Source organism: Rhinatrema bivittatum, chromosome 2, assembly GCF_901001135.1.
Source record: "Rhinatrema bivittatum chromosome 2, aRhiBiv1.1, whole genome shotgun sequence".
NCBI lineage: Eukaryota > Metazoa > Chordata > Amphibia > Gymnophiona > Rhinatrematidae > Rhinatrema > Rhinatrema bivittatum.
In genome coordinates this window covers 425728592-425751889 of record NC_042616.1, presented here as the reverse complement: position 1 = coordinate 425751889, position 23298 = coordinate 425728592, and the positions used below count along the sequence as shown (strand labels likewise).

Sequence of the window (23298 nt, the reverse complement as noted above, 5' to 3'; positions counted from 1 at the left end):
AATAGATGGCGTGCACTTAAAGGGCTTTTAGGTGGTTTTTGTATAAAGTCTAGCAAGAATGCTTTATGGGGAGCTCGTGTCTGTGTGTGACCTTCTGTCTCAGGAAAGATGACAGGCAGTAGGATGCTTTGCTTTGGTGTGATTTGCAATGGCTGAGTTTCGTGCTGGTCGGGCAGAATGCCACCAGGCCCACACCCGTATTCAGTTAATGGGAGCACACCTTCTCTACTTGTTAATGAAGACCTACACAGCCTAAGAGGCTCACAGTGATACCTGACTGAGAAAAAGGAGTGCCTGGTGATCCATAGTGTCGGAGAGATGCGAGAAGAGAGAGGGAACGGGAATCATGGTGGACCCTCTGGGCTTAGGATAAAGGCTGCTCCTGTTTCCCTTGGGTTTTGTTTCCTCCCAGCTGCTCTGCTGAGGAAGGTGACAAGGGGCCGATGTCTGACCTCCTCCTCTCCAGTGTCCCATCTCCCTCTTTGCTTTCCTCACCTTCTCTTCCCTGGGTCAGTGTGTGTGGCTCTTTATCTCGTAACCTGAGGCACTTCTTGGCATACATTGCCTTGCAGCCCCTTCCCTTTTGCATTATGTCAGGCTCCCTTTCTCAGGTCCTGCCTGCAGTTGGACTGTCTGCGATCACCGTGCTCTTCCTTCCCTCTCTTCTTGGATTTGTCTCCCTTACCCCCCCCCCCCCACCCCTGATCATATGTAGGCTCTTTGAACGGCTGTTGCACCTGCAGGACTTGTGCAGATCGTTCCTTGCATTCTTGTGTGGTCGCCTTGAGCTGTTGGGTGCCATGTAAATGCACGATCAGACCATTATCCGTGTGACCTGTGTAGGGACTGACCAATGGAGCTTTTGTTTTTTGACATCTGCATTTTCAAAAGCCTGGATGACCGCATAGAGAAAATGTTTTAGTTTTGTTTTTTTGGGGGGGTGGTTTTTATTTTGTTTTGTTTTTTTGCAGCGCAGCCTCTGTTCTTCCTGTTCAGAACATCCTTTTGTGATCCAACTGAGACATTCCAGGAAGGGAGAGCTGAGAAGGAGGGAAGCTTCATAGGATAATGGTTTCTCGCTGACGAGGGTTTATCTGTGTGTTTTTGTAGGGAGGAACGCTGCTAGGACCCCCGGACTCCGTGGTAGATCTTGGGAGCACGGAGGTGACAGAGGAAATCTTCATGGAGTACCTGTCGGCCCTGGGAGAGTCCATGTTCCGGTGAGTTTGGGAAGGCAGGGGATGCAACTCGAAAGATTGCTTCCCTTGGAGGGACTTCCACGCCTGTTGGGACAGTTGCTTTGAGGGCTGAAAATTGTTGTTAGAAGGTTCAAAGGATATTTAGCAGACCCAAAGGCAAATAAACACAGTTTGGGCTGACTTGAAAGAATCTTGTATAATAAGGGATAATACAGTGATATGGGTGCTGAACCAGGTAAAAGTGTGCCTTTCCCACAGACATGCCCCCTCATTCCTTAACGAATGAGAGAGAAAGATCCTGCTCTTGGGACTCTTTTTTTTTCTTTTTCTTTTTTTTCTTCAACCCGCTTTCCAAAGAAAAAGAAGGCTAATGAAATCACTGTGCGTGTGATTGTGTCCCTACTAGCTTTCGTGTTCAGGATCCTGTCCACACCACACCAAGCTCTCAGGACTTGCCGGGAGACTTGCGGATTCCCAACAAGGGTGGGGAGATTTTTCGGATCCGGGCATGTGGAAAATAGGGCACATTTTTAGTTCTGGGTAGAAATTCTTGTTTCATCTTGTAAGAGTTGTAGATGGAATACTGATCGGCATGCATCAATGGGGCCTGGGGAACTATTGCCCTGAAGTGCCTTAAAACACTCTAGGGTGGGGAGAACTGCCTCTCACTCATTGCAAGCGGCACTAGAAAGGATCAGATAGGTTTTATGGGTTCGATGAGCCTATCCTAAGGCATAGACCTTCAACTGTTCGAGCTGTCTGAGCCTACTGGATCAAATAAATCTGGACCATTATTAAAAACAGGATGCTGGGCCCAGTGACTCCTTGGTCTGTTCCAACAGGGCAAATTCCCATGCCCTTATGATTACATCTCAGAAAGGAAGGGCCAACTGTCTTCTATAGCCTCTAAGCCAGGGGTCGGGAACCTTTTTGGCTGAGAGAGCCATGAACGCCACATATTTTAAAATGTAATTCTGTGAGAGCCATACAAGACCTACCAAATTAATTTACTACAACCCCCTACTCTCCTGACCCCCCCAAGACCTGCCAAAAGTCCCTGGTGGTCCAGCGGGGGTCCAGGGCTCACAGACAAATTTTTAATAAAAAAGTAAAAATCTAACAAAACCCCCCACTCTCCTGATGCCCCCCAATACCTCCAAAATTAATTTACTACAACTCCCCACCCTTCTGACCCCCCCAAGACCTGCCAGAAGTCCCTGGTGGTCCAGTGGGGGTCCAGGAGCGATCTCCTGGACTTGGGCTGTCGGCTGCCAATAGTCAAAATGGCGCCGACGGCCCTTTGCCCTTACCATGTCACAGGGGTTACCGCCGCCATTGGTCGACCCCAGTGACATAGTGAGGGCAAAGGTGAAGGCATCAGGGTCTATCATGGTCAGAGAAAAGGGCAGTGAGTTCTGTGCTGCTTGCCTTTCTACCACGGTTTTGCATCCGTCCGGTGCAATTTCTATTGAGTGATGCAACGATTGGCCTACTTCATCACTGGGGTAGACATTTTCAAGTGAATGTTCCCAGTTGGAGACAACTATGCCCTGGTGAGTGGGAGCTGTCTCTTCCGGTGAACCATCTCATTTACAACCTGTGGAGGTATTCCCATATATACTTAATGGTGACCAGGTAGTTCGATAACATGTCTGATTTTTTTACGGGACGGAAGGAAGCGATGTTTGGGTGCTTACATGGCCTTGAAGCATTCTCATTCTTCATGTCTTTCCTCCATGGCCACTGGTGGAAGGAGAGACGGTGAATATGGAAGCATCCGGATGTTGTGATTCTAGTGGCTCGAAGGGGGCCATGTTGCCCATGGTTTGCAGATCTGGTTGACCATGATTCATGGCTCTGGTCAACATGGCCATAGACAGAACACTGAGATTTGGGCACCAGTCAAATCTTCTCCACCAGGGCTCGATATTGTTGGGTCAGGCGGTTCACTTCTGTCTCACATCCTTACTTTGAGAGGTGTCCACTGAGTCAGAGGAGATAGTCCGAAGAAGTTGTTGCTACATTATTGCAGGCCAGGCAACCTTCCTCATCCTTAGTGTGTGTGGGGATTTGGAGGGTCTCCAAGTCCTGGTATACTGTTATCAGAATGCAGTCTATTCAGGCAACAGTGTCGCAAATTTTGCTTTTTCTGCAACAGCAGTTGGGAAAGGGTCTGTCCTTTAACTCTCTGAAAGTACAGGTAGAGATTTTGGACTGTCTCCGGGTTATAGTGGAGGAATATCTGTTCTTCACCCTTTCGGATATCATACATTTTGTCTTTGAGGGGTGGAGACTTTGTGTCCTCTGGCGAGGAAGATCTGACCATCTTGAAGTCTAAGCCTGGTGCTTAGAGGGTTATGTGACGCTCCGTTTGAACCATTGAGGAAAGTCTGGTATTAAGGTTGTTTGTTTCTGGGGGCTATTTGTACAGGCAGGACAATTCAGAGCTACAGACGTCGTCATGACAGGGTTCCTTTCTACGGCCTTCAGAGTTGAGGATATTGTTGCATACGGTATCTTCCTTCTGCCTAAGGTGTTTTTGACATTTCATCTTAGTCAGATGATGGAACTTCCAGCTTTTCCCGGATTCCGTTGGTTTTTCTCCTTATGCTTTGTAAAGGAATTTGAAGATTACTAATGATTTCTGAGGATCAGATCACCTCTTAAGTACTGTAGAGTGGTCCAAAGAAGGGGTGAAAGGCTTCTAAGGCTACAATTGTGCATTGATTAAAGGAGCAATTGGTTCATCTTATATGTCTAGATTGTCCTGTCTCTGGGGGAGGGATTGAGGGTTCACTCAATGCATTTTCAGGTGACCTTTAGGGCCAAGGCTCAGGGCGGCTACATGGAAGTCACTGCACATTTTCGCCAGACATTATCGATATTGGGACTCCGGCTCCCATGGGCTTTGGTGAGAGTGTTCTGCGAGCAGGACTCTCCAGGTCCCACCCGGTTTAGGGGTGCTTAGGTACATCCCAGGAGTCTGGACTGATCTGGATATGTACAGGAAAGGAAAATTGGTTCTTACCTGCTAATTTTCATTCCTGTAGTACCACAGATCAGTCCAGAGACTTGCCAAGTGGGGAGAGTCTGCTGCTTGTTCTGAGGGTATTGTTTTGTAGCGCAGAGTTGTTGGTGGTTCTTCACGCTGTGTATTCACTTTAATTTCTGGCACAGAGTTTCCAGTTGATTATGACTTCACCATCCTCCTGCTTGTTCGGGGAGTTTTGCAGTTCAGGTTTTTTTAGTGTAGTTATCTTGGCTTGGGTACAGGTCAATACTGAGGGGACTGCAGGTGACACACTAGGCTTTGTAGCAGTGTCAGTAAAACATTCTCTGTCTCCATCTGCTGGAAAGGGAGCAAAACCCAGGAGTCTGCACTGATCTGTGGTACTACAGGAACGAAAATTAGCAGGTAAGAACCAATTTTCCTATTTTATAATGGGCCCCGCTGAAATTACTTAGCAGTTATTACACATGTGTTCCCTCAGTTTTCAAAGCAGACTTGGGCACATAAATCCACTTTGAAATTATCCCACCAAGTTTACTCGTACGCTATGACACCTGTTATTTGCATGGAAAACATTCAGGAAAATTTCTGCACATAGTTTTGCTAATCCATGTGGCTATTGCTAAACTCCCCAATTCCATCCCTGGGGTGCTACTGCTCCTTCTGGGTAAACAGGACTTACAGACATACATTCACCCACATATTAGGGAGGCATTTTTATAGCAGGCTGTTTCTGTAAGTAAAACTCTGCTTTCTGAACAGAAATGTGTCCTATCCTGACAAGAAGACCTGAAAGATAATCTGCTACAAACAAATACCAGAACCCAAGAATTGGCTTTGTTTTCCTTCTCTCCCTGTTTTTCTTTCTTTATCGCAAACAGAGCAATTTTAAAAGCCATTGCTGCAACACAGTTTTTCTTTTATGGGACAGCTTGGATTTTCTCTCTGTCAGTTTTGGGAAGCATGCAGCTCTGGTCTCTTTGTATTTTGGACAGCCCGGGAGGAAATGCGTTTCGTTTCTAGTTCTCTGGTGTATAGCATGCAGAATCTGGCTTTTCAGGGTTTCCAGTTCAGTTTTTCTCTGCATAATCTATGTTTCCAATTTGTGGTCTCTTATTTTGTATTTTGAGAGGATCACTCTCTGCACTTGTCTCCCTCTCTCACTCTATTTTTATGTATGCATTTATTCCACTCTGCCACAGACTCCATGGGGCTGATGCAATATAGTGCGCTCAGCCGAGCGCACTGTTTAACCCGCAGTTGGATGCAAGTTGTATAGGCCTTACCTAGTTCCCTTATGCAATAAGGGATTAGCACCTCCACAACACGCGTCCAACGCGGAGTGAAACTAATAGCACTCATAGCATGTGAATGAGGCTATTAGCTATTCACTCCGAATGCAAAAAAAAAAAAAGTGTCTAAGACGCACATTTTTGCGCTCAGAAATTAACGCCTGCCCAGAGCAGGTTTTAATTGCTGAGCGCTCCTAAAAGTGGTACAGAAAAGCAGAAAAAACTGCTTTTCTGTACATCCTCCTACTTATTATTGTTGCAATATTAATAGGAGGAACAAATCTTTAAAAAAAAAACAAAAACCGCCTGCAGTCGGGTGCAGGAAACAGATGCTCAGTTGACAAGCGTTCGTTTCTTGAACCCCTGGCTATGTGCTATTTAGGAAAATGGACGTTGATAAATTCGGCGTCCGTTTTCCTAACCAGCAGACGGCCAACGCTCGCAGGCTCCTGTTCTCAAGGAGGCGCTAGGGGTGCGCAAGTGACCCTAGCACCTCCTTGATAATGTGACCTCTAATTTAAATATTTCATGGCACCCCCAGGAGGGGCGCGTTAGGAAAGCGGGCGCTGAAAGTTCAGCGCCCGCTTTCAGCGCATATTTATTGCATCGGCCCCCATGTGTTTCACTGTAGGTTACTGTGATATGGTTGTGCTCTCCTATGTAAGCTGGTATACATAGGTAGCTGTCCCACACAGGACTGCCTGTCTCTCTTTTTAAAGGTCGAAATTGTATGCTGCGTCGCTATCCTGTTTGGATGAAAGGCACCAGATAAACCTGTTTCCCTGTACGTACCGGATCAGTCCAGACTGCAGGGTTCATAGATCCATGCCAGCAGGCGGAGACAGAGAAAGTAAAACTGGCACTGCTTTATATATCCTGATGCCCCCTGCAGTTCCTCAGTATTTCTCTGTCTCCAGCAGTGGACTGATGCTTGAACCCTGCAGTTGGTCCAGTATATTTTTTTGTTATTTCTTGATTCTAGGTTGAGCCTGCCTCCCAGGGGGTCGGGGTTGCTCGGGAGTAACCCCTACCCGGTTTGGTTGAGGAGGGGGGCTGGGGAGTCGGCGACCCTTCAGTACGCCTGCACCCGAAGAAACCATGAGATGCACATCCGGTGGTCCGGATCCCTCCCTGTCATGAGTTTGGCTCCAAAATTGTTTGGGTTTTTTTTCCTCACTTTTCCCTCCTTTTTAATTACTTTGCTGAATTGAGCTGGACAGCTCTCTTCAGCGCTAGGACGGAAACTTGTAGTGAGGCTGCTTTTAGAGCAGTAAAGTTTCTGTTAAAAAAAAAAAAAAAAAAAAAAAAAAAAAGTTAAAGCAGAGTTAGGAGCAGGATCAGGTAGGATAGCTTGCGTCTGCTCTCTCTCCCCCTCTGGCGCATTTCTCGGGGGTTTTTTATTGCAGTTTTTTTCTTTTTTGTTCTCCTCGTCGGGCCGCCGGCGCCACAAGGGTTAGGGGGTTGGCCTGTCGAGCAGGTGGGTTGACTCCTGCGTGGCTGAATCACAGTGGTCTATGCGCGGCGTGTATCTTGGGGGGGGGGGGAGGGTCCCTCAGAGCTCCCTAGGCCAGCGAAACGAAGGAGAGCTCCTCATATCCCTTCCCCAACGGTTCCGGGTTCGGCAATGACCACGAGTCGCCTTGACGTGGTAATCGCGGAAGCGGCAGCCATCTTGGATTCCCCGGCGGTTGGGCCCGCGTTTACACCGGCTGTTGAGGAAACTCCTCCAGTGCTTTTCCCGGTGCTCGAGTCCTCTGAAGGGACAGGGGGCACCAGTAGGGCCCCGGGGGGGGGGGGGCATGTTTTTCCCAGCTGATAGGGGTCGGGCTCCAGCCCCTTTTTCACCAGAGTTTGTGCTTCTAATGCACAAGGCATTTTTAGCACAGTACGAGGGGGCTGTGCCTGACGGAGGGGGTTTGCACCCCCCTCTGGATCGGATCCAGGTCAGGAGAGGCAGGGGGCAGCGCAGGGAGGTGCTGCGCCCGCAAGAGGGGTACGCGTACCCATAGTGACCCCACCAGGCTGCCCAGGAACATCACTGCCTGCTGCTCGGGCAACGGATCTGGCTTCAGTGGATGCTCACCAAGATGATGATGTGGATTCGGAGCCGGCAGCAGAGGGAGATGACCCCAAGATCCTTAGACTGTTCCGCAGGGACGAGCTGATGCCATTCCTTCCTCAGGTCTTGGAGGAACTGGGGCTCCAGTCTCCACCTGATGCATCTCGCAAGGATGGTGCAGATCTAGTGTTGCGGAGCACGAGGCGCCCTTCCACCGGGTTTCCGTACCCTGAGTCCGTTCAGACGGTGGTGGAGCAGGAATGGAATTCTCCAGACGCGGGTTTGAGAGTCTGTAGGGCTATGGCTAAGCTGTATACTTTGCCGGAACAGACATTGGGGTTGTTTGCCCTGCCTAAGGTGGACACTGCGGTCTCCGCCGTCACAAATACCAGGAGGCTACGGCTCTGAAGGACGTTCAGGACTGCAAGCTTGAGATTCAACTCAAAAGGATTTTTGAGGTCTCAGCTCTGAGTCTTCGCGCGGCTATTTGTTCTAGCTTCATGCAAAGGGCCTGCTTACGCTGGGTGCAGCGGAGGAGCAGACTCTCACGGATGCGCAAGCGGCTCAGTCGGATCGGCTGGAATCGGCAGTTGCGTTTGTAGCAGATGCTTTGTACGATGTGATCCGGACGTCCTCCCATATTATGGGGTCTGTGGTGTCGGCACGCCGTCTACTTTGGCTCCATAACTGGTCCGCGGATGTTTCCTGTAAGGCCCAGTTAGCGCCCTTACCCTTTAAGGGTCGTCTTCTTTTTGGGGAGGAGTTGGATCAGATTGTGAAGCAATTGGCAGACACTAAGATACCTCGCTTGCCAGAGGCTAGACCTAGGGGCCTTCGCAGTTTTCTCGCGCGGCAGCGTTTTCGGGATTCGCGCAGGTTTTGTCAGCTGCACCCCGCGGGGGCGACGACACAGAGGTCCTTCTCCCCTAGAGGTCAGGCCTGGGGTCAGCCTTTTCGAGGGGGCCGTAGACCCTTCAGGACCTCTAGCAGCACTGTTGCCTCCGGTCCCAAATCTGCTCAATGAAAGGAGGCCGGCCCACTCCACCTTTCCTTTTGTAGGAGGTTGGCTAGCGTGGTTTTATGGGGAGTGGGCCAAGATCACACAGGATCAGTGGGTTCTCGGGGTAATAAAACATAGTTACACCTTAGAATTTCCTCAGCCCGTCCGTGACCTGTTCCTAATCTCCCCTTGCGGCTCACTGCAGAAACACAGAGCAGTGCGGGAACTCTGTGCAGATTGCAGCAGTTGGGGGCCATGGTACCAGTACCTCCGGAGGAGCCTCGAACAGAGCTATATTCGATTTACTTTGTATTCCCGAAGAAGGAGGGAACCTTTCACCCCATTCTCGATTTTGAAGCGGGTGAACGTGGCGTTGCGGGTACCTCGTTTTTGGATGGAGACACTACGCTCGGTAATAGCGGCGGTACACTCTCAGGAGTTTCTAGCATCCCTAGATCTGACGGAAGCATATCTCCACATACCTATTTCCCGGGAACATCAACGCTACCTGAGGTTTATGGTATCTGGGCAGCATTTCCAGTTTCAGGCGCTCCCGTTCGGATTGGCCACAGTGCCTCGGGTCTTTACCAAGGTCATGGTGATTGTGGCGGCGACATTACAACGGCAGGGGATCCTGGTTCATCCCTACCTGGACGATTGGCACATTCGGGCAAAGTCGGAGGCCAGTTGCCGGGCAGTGGTGCAGACGGTACTTCGGACCTTGCATTCGTTAGGTTGGGTGGTGAATTTGGCGAAGAGCCAGCTAATACCATCACAGACTCTGGAGTATTTGGGAGCGTTCTTCGACACCAACCAAGGCAGTCTTTCTGATGAACAAGAGGGTCCACAAGCTACAGTCGCAGATTCGGCGATTACCGCTGTTGCGCGTTCCCAGGGCTTGGGATGTCTTACAAGTCCTCGGGTTCGTGACATCCACCTTGGAGCTGGTACCATGTGCTTTTGCTCATATGTGCCCTCTTCAGAGAACGCTTCTGGCCCAGTGGAGCCCAGTGTCAGCGCAGTATCACCAACCCGTTTCCCTTCCTCTGGAGGTGGTTACACACTCCCAACCTCCTGCGTGGAGTATCCTTGGAGGTTCCGGATTGGGTAGTTTTGACCATGGATGCAAGTCTCTTGGGTTGGGGAGCAGTTTGTCAGAGGCAAGCAGCTCAGGGCTCATGGTCGAGCGTAGAGGTGTCTTGGTCTATCAGTTGGTTGAAAGCCAGGGCAGTGCGCTTGGCTTTGCTTGCCTTTCAGCATTTACTCCAAGGGCGGTCAGTGAGAGTTCTCTCAGACAATGCGATAACTGTAGCCTACATAAATAGGCAAGGAGGCACCCGAAGCCATGTGGTGTCACTGGAAATTCTGGACTTGATCCGGTGGGCAGAGCAGCATGTAGTACAGATCTTGGCGTCTCATATTGCCGGCGTTGAGAATGTACAAGCAGATTATCTCAGTTGCATGCTTCTGGATCCGGGAGAATGGGAGTTGTTGGATGCGGCAATGCACCTCATTCAAGAGAAATGGGGCTGTCCGCGAGTCGACCTGATGGCGACACATCTCAATGCAAAAGCTCCTCGCTTTTTCAGCAGACGCAGAGACTACAACGCCGAGGGCGTAGATGCTCTGGTTCTTCTTTGGCCTCAGGGAGTTCTACTGTATGTGCTTCCTCCTTGGCCTCTAGTGGGCAAGATTATATGGTGCATAGAGAGGCCCCCAGGGGAGGTGATACTAGTGGCTCTGGAGTGGCCACGTCGTCCTTGGTTTGCCGATCTGTTGAATCTAGCGGTTGAAGGTCCCTTTCGACTCAGTCATCTCCCAGGTCTATTACATCAGGGTCCTGTATTTTCCAATCAGGCAGATCGTTTTTGTCTAGCGGCATGGCTTTTGAGAGGAGGCGTTTAAGGTCAAAAGGTTACCCTGGGTACGTAATTGCTACGCTTCTTCAATCTAGGCGGAAATCCACCTTAGTAGTGTATGTCCGTGTTTGGAAGATTTTTGAATCCTGGTGTGTGACGAAAGGGATTCAGGCCTTGAGCGCTTCCATGTCTCACGTGTTATCCTTTTTACAGGACGGCTTGGTCAAGGGCCTTGCCTTTAACTCTCTTAGAGTTCATGTAGCGGCATTGACGTCTTTGAAGGGGAACCTGGAGGGCTATCGATTGTCCTCTCATCCGGATGTGGTCCGTTTTATTCAAGGGGTTAAGAACTTGCGTCTGCCATTGAGGAGGCTTTGTCCTTCTTGAAACCTCAATCTGGTGCTTCGAGCTTTGTGTGAGGCCCCCTTTGAACCCATACGTAGGGCTACGCTAAAGGATGTGACTTCGAAGGTTGTTTTCTTGGTAGCCATTTGCTCTGCAAGGTGAATTTCCGAGTTACAGGTTCTGACATGTCGTGATATTTTCTTAAGATATCGGACCGGGGGGGGTCCTTGCGTACGGTTCCATCTTTTCTTCCGAAAGTGGTGTCTTCTTTTCATGTTAATCAGTCAGTTGAGCTGCAGGCCTTTTTGGACTTGTCTGATTCAGAACCAAATGCTCGGGAGCTACGACCTTTGGATGTCCGTTGTGCGTTACTCCGATATCTTAAGGTCACGAATGGTTTTCATCGTTACATAAGAACATAAGAAATTGCCATGCTGGGTCAGACCAAGGGTCCATCAAGCACAGCATCCTGTTTCCAACAGAGGCCAAACCAGGCCACAAGAACCTGGCAATTACCCAAACACTAAGAAGATTGCATGCTACTGATGCAATTAATAGCAGTGGCTATTCCCTAAGTAAATTTGATTAATAGCCGTTAATGGACTTCTCCTCTAGGAACTTATCCAAACCTGTTTTGAACCCAGCTACACTAACTGCACTAACCACATCCTCTGGCAACAAATTCCAGAGCTTTATTGTGCGTTGAGTGAAAAAGAATTTTCTCCGATTAGACTTAAATGTGCTACTTGCTAACTTCATGGAATGCCCCCTAGTCCTTCTATTATTTGAAAGTGTAAATAACTGATTCACATCTACTCGTTCAAGACATCTCATGATCTTAAAGATCTCTATCATATCCCCCCTCAGCCGTCTCTTTTCCAAGCTGAACAGCCCTAACCTCTTCAGCCTTTCCTCGTACGGGAGCTGTTCCATCCCCTTTATCATTTTGGTTGCCCTTCTCTGTACCTTCTCCATCGCAACTATATCTTTTTTGAGATGTGGCGACCAGAATTGTACACAGTATTCCAGGTGCGGTCTCACCATGGAGCGATATAGAGGCATTATGACATTTTCCATTTTATTAACCATTCCCTTCCTAATAATTCATAACATTCTGTTTGCTTTTTTGACTGCTGCAGCACACTGAGCCGACGATTTTAAAAGTATTATCCACTATGATGCCTAGATCTTTTTCCTGGGTGGTAGCTCCTAATATGGAACCTAACATCGTGTAACTACAGCAAGGGTTAATTTTCCCTATATGCAACACCTTGCACTTGTCCACATTAAATTTCATCTGCCATTTGGATGCCCAATCTTCCAGTCTTGCAAGGTCCTCCTGTAATGTATCACAATCCGCTTGTGATTTGACTACTCTGAATAATTTTGTATCATCCGCAAATTTGATAACCTCACTCATCGTATTCCTTTCCAGATCATTTATATATATATATTGAAAAGCACTGGCCCAAGTACAGCTCCCTGAGGCACTCCACTGTTTACCCTTTTCCACTTAGAAAATTGACCATTTAATCCTACTCTCTGTTTCCTGTCTCTTTTAACCAATTTGTAATCCACATAAGGACATCGCCTCCTATCCCATGACTTTTTAGTTTTCGTAGAAGCCTCTCATGAGGGACTTCGTCAAACGCCTTCTGAAAATCCAGATATACTACATCTACCGGTTCACCTTTATCCACATGTTTATTAACCCCTTCAAAAAAATGAAGCAGATTTGTTAGGCAAGACTTCCCTTGGGTAAATCCATGTTGACTGTGTTCCATTAAACCATGTCTTTCTATATGTTCTACAATTTTGATCTTGAGAATAGTTTCCACTATTTTTCCTGGCACTGAAGTCAGGCTCACTGGTCTATAGTTACCCGGATCGCCCCTGGAGCCTTTTTTAAATATTGGGGTTACATTGGCCACCCTCCGTTCTTCAGGTACAATGGATGATTTTAATGATAGGTTACACATTTTAACTAATAGATCATAAATTTCATTTTTGAGTTCCTTCAGTACCCTAGGATGCATACCATCCGGTCCAGGTGATTTGCTACTCTTTAGTTTGTCAATCTGGCCTACTATATTTTCCAGGTTCACGGTGATTTCGTTCAGTTTGTCTGACTCATCACCCTTGAAAACCATCTCCGGAACTGGTATCTCCCCACATCCTTTAGCAAACACGGAAGCAAAGAATTCATTTAGTCTTTCTGCAATGGCCTTATCTTCCCTAAGAGCCCCTTTAACCCCTCTGTCATCTAATGGTCCAACCGACTTCCTCACAGGTTTCTTGCTTCGGATATATTTAAAAGTTTTTATTATGAGTTTTTGCATCTATGGCCAACTTCAATTCAAATTTTGCTCTTCGCTTGTCTTATCAATGTTTTACACTTAACTTGACAATGCTTATGTTTTATCCTATTTTCTTCAGATGGATCCTTCTTCTAATTTTTGAAGGATGTTTTTTTGGCTAAAATAGCCTCTTTCACCTCACCTTTTAACCATGACAGTAATAGTTTTGCCTTTCTTCCACCTTTCTTAATGTGTGGAATACATATGGACTGCGCCTCTAGAATTGTATTTTTAAACAATGTCCATGCCTGTTGAACTCTTTTAACCTTTGCAGCTATACCTTTCAGTTTTTTTCTAACTATTTTTTCCTCATTTTATCAAAGTTTCCCTTTTGAAAGTTTAGTGTTAGAGCTGCAGATTTACTTATTGTCCCCCTTCCAGTTATTAGTTTAAATTTGATCATGTTATGATCATTATTGCCAAGTGGCCCCACCACTCTCACCAAATCCTTTGTTCCACTAAGAATTAAATCTAAAATAGCTCCCTCTCTTGTTGGTTCCTGAACCAATTGCTCCATGAAGCAGTCATTTATTACATCCAGGAACTTTGTCTCTAAGTCCTGATGTTACATTTACCCAGTCAATATTGGGGTAATTGAAATCTCCCATTATTATTGCAGCGCCAAATTGGTTAGCTTCCCTGATTTCTCTAAGCATTTCATCATCTGTCTGACCATTTTGTCCAGGTGGACGGTAGTATACTCCTATCACTATACTCTTACCCAACACACATGGGATTTCTACCCATATAGATTCTACTGAGCATTTAGTCTCTTGTATGATCTTTATCCTGTTGGACTCTATACCCTCCCGGACATAAAGTGCCACACCCCCACCAAGTTGATCCTCCCTATCATTGCGATATAATTTGTACCCTGATATAGCACTGTCCCATTGGTTATCCTCCTTCCACCAAATCTCTGTGATGCCAATTACGTCAATCTCATCATTTGCTGCTATACACTCTAACTCGCCCATCTTACTTCTTAGACTTCTGGCATTGGCATACAGACATTTCAAAATGTGTTTTTTGTTTGTATTAACAACTTGCTTTTCAGTTGTTAGGGATAATTCGGAAATCATTAGCTTCGGTGATTTTTTACATATAGGCACATGGACTGCGTTTTGCTTTTAATGGAACCTCTCTGTTGGGATGCCCTAACTCTCCTGTTTCATTAGTATCCTTCAAGGATACATTTCTCCAAACCATACACTGCTGAGTGACTGTCGGCTTTCCACCTCGTTCAGATCATCTTTTCGTTTTGTGGAGTGGTACGAAGAAGGGACTTCAAGCTTCAAAGACCACCATTGCCAGGTGGCTTAAGGAAGCTATTGGATCCGCTTACATTCTCAAAGGTAAGCCGGTAGCAGAGGGCTTGAGGGCTCATTCCACTCGATCTGAGTCGGCCTCTTGGGCAGAGGCTCACTTAGTATCGCCACAAGAAATTTGTAGGGCGGCGACTTGGAAGTCGCTGCATACTTTTTGCAAGACATTATCGACTGGATGTGGCAGATCTGGAGTCTCGGTCCTTTGGCGAAAGTGTATTGCGCGCAGGACTTTCCAGGTCCCACCCTGTTTAGGAAGCTTTGGTACATCCCAGGAGTCTGGACTGATCCGGTACGTACAGAGAAAAGAAAATTTGGTTCTTACCTGATAATTCCGTTCCTGTAGTACCAAGGATCAGTCCAGAGTCCCACCCAGGGGTAAGGGAGGATGGAGAGTCTGGCGCTTTACTGTTGAACATTACAGATCTCAGACGTTGTTAAGTTCTCAAAGTTTCTATTTCAATGGGGTTTTTTTCTGATGGTTTGTTTACGTTCAGCGTTGGTACAGATTAATACTGAGGAACTGCAGGAGGCATCAGGATATATAAAGCGGTGTCAGTTTTACTTTCTCTGTCTCCGCCTGCTGGCACGGATCTATGAACCCTGGAGTCTGAACTGATCCTTGGTACTACAGGAATGAAATTATCAGGTAAGAACCAAATTTTCTTTTTCCTTCCCTGCACAGCCACTTTCTATATGCATCCCATCTGCTACTCTTCCAGGATTTGCACCTTCTGATGTTTGCCACATGTTCTCCCATGGGGGCTGCAAATGGCTAGCAGGGCAGAGAAAACTGATAATATCCCACTATTGCAGTTTACTTTTCAATTTGTTTTTTAAGCAGTAACTGCAGCTGACCTGAGAGAATTTCTGTTTTCAGAATGTTTTTAACATGTCAAGTTTAGACCCTTGATGGCAGCCTGAGCAGCAAAGGTAGGCCATGGTGACTAGAGTTCACTCTCTAGAGTGGCTCCTCCAGAGAAGGGCATGGGCATTGGCAGGGCTTTGCCACTGCTCGTAATGTACCGCTTTTGGGGATAAAAGGAAGACAGCACTTGCCAACGTTGTCGGTCCTGATGTCTTTTCACAAGTGACAGAAACTGCATACGGTGCTGGCACTACTTTTATTCTTTCTTACTCTTTGTCCACAGAGGGGAGAGCTACAACCTCTTTGACCACAACTGTAACACGTTTAGCAATGAGGTGGCCCAGTTCCTGACAGGGAAGAAGATCCCCTCCTACATCACTGACCTGCCCGCCGAGATCCTTTCTACGTGAGTCTCAGCCCTGCAGGGGGAAGGGGAGGGTGAAGGGAAAAGAGGGCCTGGTTCTTGGTCAGATTGGATCTGAAATGAAGTTAACAGTAGCAAACACCTGAGAACTGCCACGAATGAGAGCGGCCAAAACAGAGGGAACAAACTACGGAACACTGGCACGTTTATTCCTTCATATTTCTCAGGGAATTAAGTTCTTGAAGACAATTTTTTTAAAATGTATCCTATTTTATTTATTTAATTTTTTTAGTGATTAAAAGGAAACATATTTGCAGAACCCTCACATTTTTTTTTTTAAGAACAGTTTGATGTTCTTTTTCTCTGACACAGAACAGGTTATGTTCTCTTTACCTGCCAGAGTTTAATTAGCCAAAGCTTTCACTACTAATTCCCCAAGTTATTAAAATTTTAAAGAGCAGCTGCTACACAGTAGCGTTCCCTCCCTTTTAACCGTTCTCCTCATGCCAGAGCAGGGACAGGGGGCCAGCTCCATCTGACTTTAACTTTTAGCTTGCAGCACTGGCCAGGTTATTTGAAACTGTTTGTGGTGTAAAAGGGCCGGAAGCGCTCTGCGCACCTCCTTGTACAACAGCCTGCATGTCACGGCTCCAGAACGGCTTGATTTGTGTGCGCCAGGCCCGACTTCTGCAGGTTTAATAACGTTTGAAAGCAATCCCACAGGAGGGCTTTGATTTATTTCTCCCACCATTTTTTAAAAACTTTATTTGCATTAATTTCCAGAAATATTTCATCAAGAGACTCTAGAGAGGCCCAGCAATGACCATAGAAAAACCAATGAACAAACGTATCACTGTTAATTAGCCTACAATATAGGAGGGGATACAAAGGAAGCCGTTAAAAATGTAAGAAAAAAAGAAACGAATCACCAAGCACAGAGTACATAGCCTTTGCACAAATACTTTATGGAACAATATTGCTTGAAATGGTTTTTTTCTGGAGAAATCCTTCTAACTGGATTGAATCAAAAAATATATATTTGACGCTTTCAAATTAAACCAAACCCAGCAAATGTTTACCAAGAAACTTACACCCAAAACTGGAACCCTTTGTGTTTAGTTTTGTTAAAGAAACAGATTCCTCCTCTGTTTCTTTAACTACATCTGGAAACAAAATCTTCTGGCCTAAAAAAAAGGCTTCTTTCTGAGATGAAAAAATAGCCTTCGAGTCTGTTTATCTGATTCCTGAGCAAATGTAACCAACAATGTTGTTCTTTCAATAATTTCAGAATTAGACTGCTCAAGAAACCCCATAAGATCCAAATTATCAAAAGAAGAAACAGCCACTTTAAGCATTAACATGAATTTCCCAGGATATATATTAACAATCAAGACTGGAAAGGTGTTCTTTACATTCAGTGCAGATTTCCAAAGAGAGTGTGTGTGTGTGTGTGTGTGTGAGAGAGAGAAATGTTGATTTTTGTGTTTATATGTTTGCGTAAGACAGAGGCTGGAGCTGTGGGTGGTTCTTTGTGGAAGAATGAGGCTTGAGTATGAGTGTCTGTGTGGGATAGAGGCGCTGTGCATCTGTGTGTGTGTATTTGAGGGTGAGTTTGGATTTGAGTGTGTGTTGGTGACAGAGGTGCTGGTTGTTGTTTGTTTTTTTGGTTATGGGAACTGGAGTAAGTGGGTGCGTGTGATGGTGTGCGTATCAGAAGGGAGGGTGTGGACAGCAGTGAGTTTTTGAGAAATGGGGTCTGTGTATGTTCTTGCCAGTTTCTGTCCATGTGCCTTTTCAGCTTGCGTGCATAACTTTCTGCTGCTGGTTAATTTACGCACGCGATTTCCGTGGCATCAGCAAAAATGTGATTATGTGGCCACTGATGTGGGCTTGGATGCCATCTTGCTGCATCAGATATAGTCTGCCTAGGCCCCTGTTTCTCCAGTGTTCCAGATCTTGCGTGCATAATCTTCCTGGCAATGGAAGGTTCTGCGCATTAAGTTGAAAAAGGACCTGGACAGACATTGGGATCAACACTTCCTGTAAAGAACACTTAAAGCTGAACTCTGCTGTCCCTCATCTTGCAACTCTCGGTGTGTGCCTGTCACACCAGCTGCTAAGGGTTGTGATGCTGCCGTTGGACCCTGCAAGGTGTGCTGACATTTTTTGACTAGCATCAGGGTTCCTCTAGGGCAGGGAGGCACGAGGCCTCCTGGGTGTCTGTGTAGCCGCCTCTTCCACTGAACCCTCTGCTTCCTTGAACAAGTAACAGTTCCAGCATGCAGTCCTGCCTGTGCCCTAGTTTACTCATTGGTTGTTGTTGGAATAATCATGTTCTGCTTCCTTAGCCGTCCATACGCTGCTCGTATTCCAAAGCTGGCAGCCTGACTCTGCCTGGCACTAGAGCACATCTCTGGTTTCCGATCTGCAGCTCCTGCTCTGCTCGGATGCTTGGCACGTTAAAGGTGCTGCTGGTACCTCTGTGCATAGATCCTGTTGCTCCAGTGGTACTCGGCTGCAGCCTCGAAGTCCATGAACAGGTCCTGCTGTTTAGGCTGACTTAAAGTAGGCCAGTATAGCTGATGAGTATTAATTCTTGCGCTCTCCCTAACCTTTGGTCTGTTCTCTTTTCTTCTTTATGATCTTGCTAAAGCCATCTTATTTTAAGTATTTTTATATACCAGGGCACGTTTGAAACATCACCTCGGTTTACATATAACATAACGCAGCTACAGGCTTTACAGAGAACACAGTGGTTAACAGCTAACGGCGAACCATGTAATAATAGCGTGAAATTCATGTGGGGGAGGAAGGAAACATGTCGAAGCAACAGGCTTTCCCTGTACATACCAGGATCAGTCCAGACTGCCTGGTTATATCTCCCTTCCAGCAGATGGAGCCAGAGAAAAGCTGAAAAGCACCCCCTAGATATACCGGTGTGCCACCTGCGATCCTTCAGCATTTCTCTGGCTCCAATAAACAAGGAGAAACAGCAAACAGATTAACTATGCTCAAATAGCATGTATTTCAGGACGGGGAGGACGAAAATAGTAATTTACATTTAGTGTTATAAATTCGTACGAGGGGGAGCTATGAAATGAGAGAGATGTATACAGGTGGAGAACCTTATAGGGGGGGGGGGGCGTTAGATAAGTTCAGGAGGATAGTTTGAGGCCTAGTGGCAGGGAATACAATCAGGAGGGATCACAGTAAGGGAAATTGGGGTGTGATTTTTAGCAGATTAAGGATTTGTCTGTATGGTGGAAGATCTGCATGGAGGGTACTACAGAGTGTTAAAGGGTAATCTGCATGGTGTTAAGGGGTTAGCTGCATGAAATTTGAATTGCATGGATAGGTAAATTTAGGGGAGATAGGGGGATTTCGAGGGAGAGTATTCAAAAGAGGGAGAGAAGGAAGTATTAGGGGGGGAGGTGGATGAGAAGGTTCAGGTGAATGCCTGTTTAAAGAACCAGGTCTTGAGGTTTTGTTTGAGTTTCTTTGGACACAATTCCTGACGAAGACTGCGTGACATGCTGTTCCAAAGAGCAAGTCCTGCGATGGAGAGGGTTATAAGTTTTGTTAGTTTGGGGGAGGGTGTGTGCAGGGTGGACAGATATTGTGTTCTGGTGGATCTGTTGTGGGTGGGAAAGCGTAGGTGTTCCTTGAACCAGTTCTTGTCTTGATTGTGGAGGGATTTGTGGATAATGTTGAGGGACTTGGACTTGTACATTATCCGGGATGTGATAGGCAACCAGTGTAGGTGCTTGAGGACAGGGGTGATATGATTGGTTCGGTGGGGATTGGTAAGAATATGGGAGGCGGCATTTTGGAGCATCTGCAGGGGTTGGATAGCATATGTAGGAAGGCCTAGGAGGATGGAATTACAGTAATCAACTTTGGATAGGATAGCGGCTTGGAGAGTGGTGCAAAAGTAATTTAGATGGAGGGGTTTTAGTTTGGTTTGGGCCTGAATGGAAGCAAAGTTGGGTGCTGCACTTCTTGGGGATTGATTGGTTTAAATATCCAGGGTACGTACAAAGCTGTGCCGTTGGTTTCCAACAAGGGATCTTAGACTCAGATCAGTTCCCACTAACACTCTCCCTTCTGGAGGTTCACTCACCTTTCTAAAACCCTTTACACTCTCACACAATCTGAAATAATTCAGGGATTCACACGGAAGCCAGTTTGGGAAGAAAATCCTCTTCCAGTCTAACAGTGTGATAGCAGAATACATTATTTCTGTATCACATTACACAGTGAATCCCCAGGGGTTTATTCCTCAGAACCAGAGAGACAAGATAACAATCAATAAAGGAGCTGCAGGGCACAGCAAAGTGTTATCTGCTGATCCCAGACACACCCACACTAATGCGGGATTACTAGCAGGAGCAGTTCCTCCTGCCATACATCGGAGGCAGGATTGTTTAGTTTAATTTCATTAAACTGCCTTACTGTCAAGGAAATCAAGGCGGGACACAATTCAGAAATTCACATACATAATCCGAGTCCTAAATTAAAACAAATCAAAATAACTTTAGACAAACGGAGTGGGGAAAAAAAATTAGTTCCAAATATGCGATATGGGATGAGATCTCGACAAAACTTGATTGTCTGCCAAGGCTGGAGTAATTCTGGTGAGCCAGTACCCCATGTCAGATCGGCCGGCCATCAGCACATGCTCCTCTGACCAATATTTATACCTTCTCTTTGCAAAATTCCTGAAGATATCCTTCCTGCAACGATCCGGAAATTCCAAGCCATGAACCGAAGTCATCGCACGCTGCTGCGTTTACTGTGTGTTTTGTGTTATAGAACCTTAACTGGTGTTTCTAGTTAACCCGGTTTTCTCCTCTCTTGTTTCCTCACAGCCCCTTTGGACAAGCGCTGCGGCCCCTGCTGGACTCTGTCCAGATCCAGCCCCCTGGAGGGAACATCTTCAACAGGCACAACAGCCAGAGTTAACAGCCGCAGGGACTGGCTGCGGCCCTTTATTACCTGACAGACAGAATTCTATTTTTACTTCACCGTGGGCCTGGATTTGTTTTGTTTTTTTTAATTTATCAGAGGTGGAGAGAGGGCAGGTTAATAGGGTGTGGGATACTGGGCTGCATGTAAATAATGGCTTTAAAATTTGCAAAAAGAATGTGAGTTGGTTTTTTTTTCCCCAGTGTGTGCAAAGCTGCGGCGGTCTAGCCTCGGGCCTGCCTGACAGAGGACTCGCCTGGCTGGAGCTGGGCTGCCAGCAGACAGTGCACTGAGTGCTTTGGGATTGCTCTCCATGGGGAAATGGAAATGCATTCTCTTCGCTTTTTTTTTTAATTGACTTTCTCATGTCCCTTCTTGCTCCTTTTTTTTTTTTTTGGTCTTTGTTTTCCTCTTTCTGGTTCTGGCCTTATATCTCCATCTTTCCCTTTCCTCATGCCTGCAATTTTTTTTTCTCTCTCTCCAGTCCGATTCCTTTGCTGAGCTCTACGGCGTGACCTGAGTTGGTCCCTTCTGGAGACTTGTCATTTTTCCATGTGCTTTTCTAGTAGCAGTTACTTCCTTTCCTTTTTACCCCGCCTCTTCCAGAAAGAGCTGAGGTAAAGAGAATGTTTGTTTGGGGGGGGGGGGGGGGGGGAGGGTGCTGTCCAAATCCACCAGCAGGGGGTGTGCACCAGCAAGAACCTCCACCCTCAGGGGCAGTATTCCTTGTACCCAGGTCCTCTGCTTGGAAGCACAGGTCACTAATGGACATTACGGTGAAGACTTCATCTTCTCATCTAGCTCGCTGTAAACTGCATTGTTGATGTAAATGGCTGAATGTCCTCGCCTTTGCAACCCTAGTAGCCCTTCCCTTCTCTGTTTAAAGATAGTAAATTGGGGCAGGTGGTGGATTGGCAGTGTGAAGGAGTAATGACACCACCTCAGGCATTCCCCTCATGCCAGTTAAAGACCTCATGGTATAAGACCTTATGGGGCATCCACTGGCAAAAAGTGTCCTGGCTGTCCAGGGGGCACTGAGTGTGGAGGAGCCGAGAGGCGAGTATTTATGCTTGGTGTGGAACAGCGATTTCAACAGATTGGCAAGTAGAGTGGGTGTCTCTTGCACTACTGAGCAGTGTGCAGCATCCCATTATCAAGATAGGAAAGCATGGCATCCAGTTTAACAGGAAAAGAATAATTTGGATGCTGTGTCTCCTGGAAATATTTGTGTGTATTATCATTGCAGTATAACACATGATACGTAACTTTGCCTTACATCTCATGAGGGCATGCTGGAAGAATCTGATTGCACAGTAGTTTCGGCCATTCCTGCTTTTACTTTTGTGCTTGGTTTCCAAATCTGAGCTGAAGGAGAGTTGCATGTTTAGGTAGAGTAAGTATTTGTTTTCATGCCCCAGAGGGCTCACAATCTGTTTGTACCTGAAGCCGTGAAGTGACTTGCCCAAGGTCACAGGGAGCAGCAGTGGGAGACGAGAGATGTGAGCCCTGGGCTTCTCTGGTTCTCAGCCTGCTGCTCTAATCACTGGAGACTAGAAACTCTTATCCTAAGAAAGAAAAAGGGAGCTAGGCATGGGAGTTTTGCAGTGCTTTATCTGAACATGTTTGGCTTCCCTCAGTACTGTTTCACCTAAAGGTATTATCTCACAGCAGTATGCTAATATCACTTCTGTATCGCAGTGCAATAAGCTGGCAATAAGTACCTCAAAAATTCTTAATATGTTAGATCACTACAGTGAGAGTTTTGGATATACGTAAGTTTTAATAAGGCAACACAAATTTTGTAAATGGGTGCAAAATACAGTGTCTCCCTGCAGTATGATAATTTCTCCATCTATATTAACTCACCTTGGTATAATAGCGTGGTCCCACTTGCTGCAGTGTGATAAAGTAGTGATATGATAGTTAGGATGGACCCAAAAAAGCAAATCGGAAGCCAATCCAAGTTTGCTGTGTAGCGTAGTAATGTTTCATTTAGACATCTGTTTCATTGCAGTCTGACAGTGTTAGAATATGCACGAGTGAAATATTATCTCAGCAGTATGATAACATGGTACTATTCATTTAAATGTATTATATCCCACAGTATCTACAGTCCCTGGAGATGAGGATGGGTGCCTGGCTGCTGCTGTACTGTGGCATCTACTGGCTATTGGAAATGCAGTGGCTGCCTCGCTGCAGCTTCCAGGCTAGGGGGGTAGGGGTGCGAAATCCACAGTGGTTTGCGAATGAAGCTCATGGTGCCCAAGAGGGGTGCCTGAGCCAGATGCCAATACTGAGGGAAGTTGTGGGGCAATAACCAGAAAGGGTGTATGTATTGTATTCTACTGCAGGATGACAAATATTTTATCTGGATGTATTCTATTTCAGTGCAGTATGAAAATATACATGTTTTTGCATATTAAGCTTTATATGTGTCTTTCTTCTTCCAACCGGACTCTGACCTGTTTTGCTGGCACCGAGGATGGGTTTGTCATGACCAAGTAGCAAAAGTTCTATCTCTGTCCAGCAGAGGACATTTATTAGAGAGAGAGAGGGTGTATGTGTAACACAAACAGGTGGATTCATAAGCTTCCAGTCTACTGTGCATAAAAACATTATTTGCAAATCCTTCATCCCACCCTACAGAGTTCCTGA

The 23298-nt window shown here is 46.4% G+C and overlaps 1 protein-coding gene across 1 annotated transcript in view; it reads left to right on the top strand.

The window, feature by feature from the left end:
• Positions 1-23066, top strand: part of DESI1 (desumoylating isopeptidase 1) — a 28325-nt gene extending 5259 nt beyond the window's left edge. Inside the window, exons 4-6 of the mRNA XM_029590260.1 lie at positions 1111-1220; positions 15598-15720; positions 20547-23066. Of these exons, the coding sequence (XP_029446120.1) occupies positions 1111-1220; positions 15598-15720; positions 20547-20640 (327 nt within the window). The 3' untranslated portion in view covers positions 20641-23066. The remainder of the gene's footprint in view (positions 1-1110; positions 1221-15597; positions 15721-20546) is intronic.
• Positions 23067-23298: the final 232 nt, after the last annotated feature.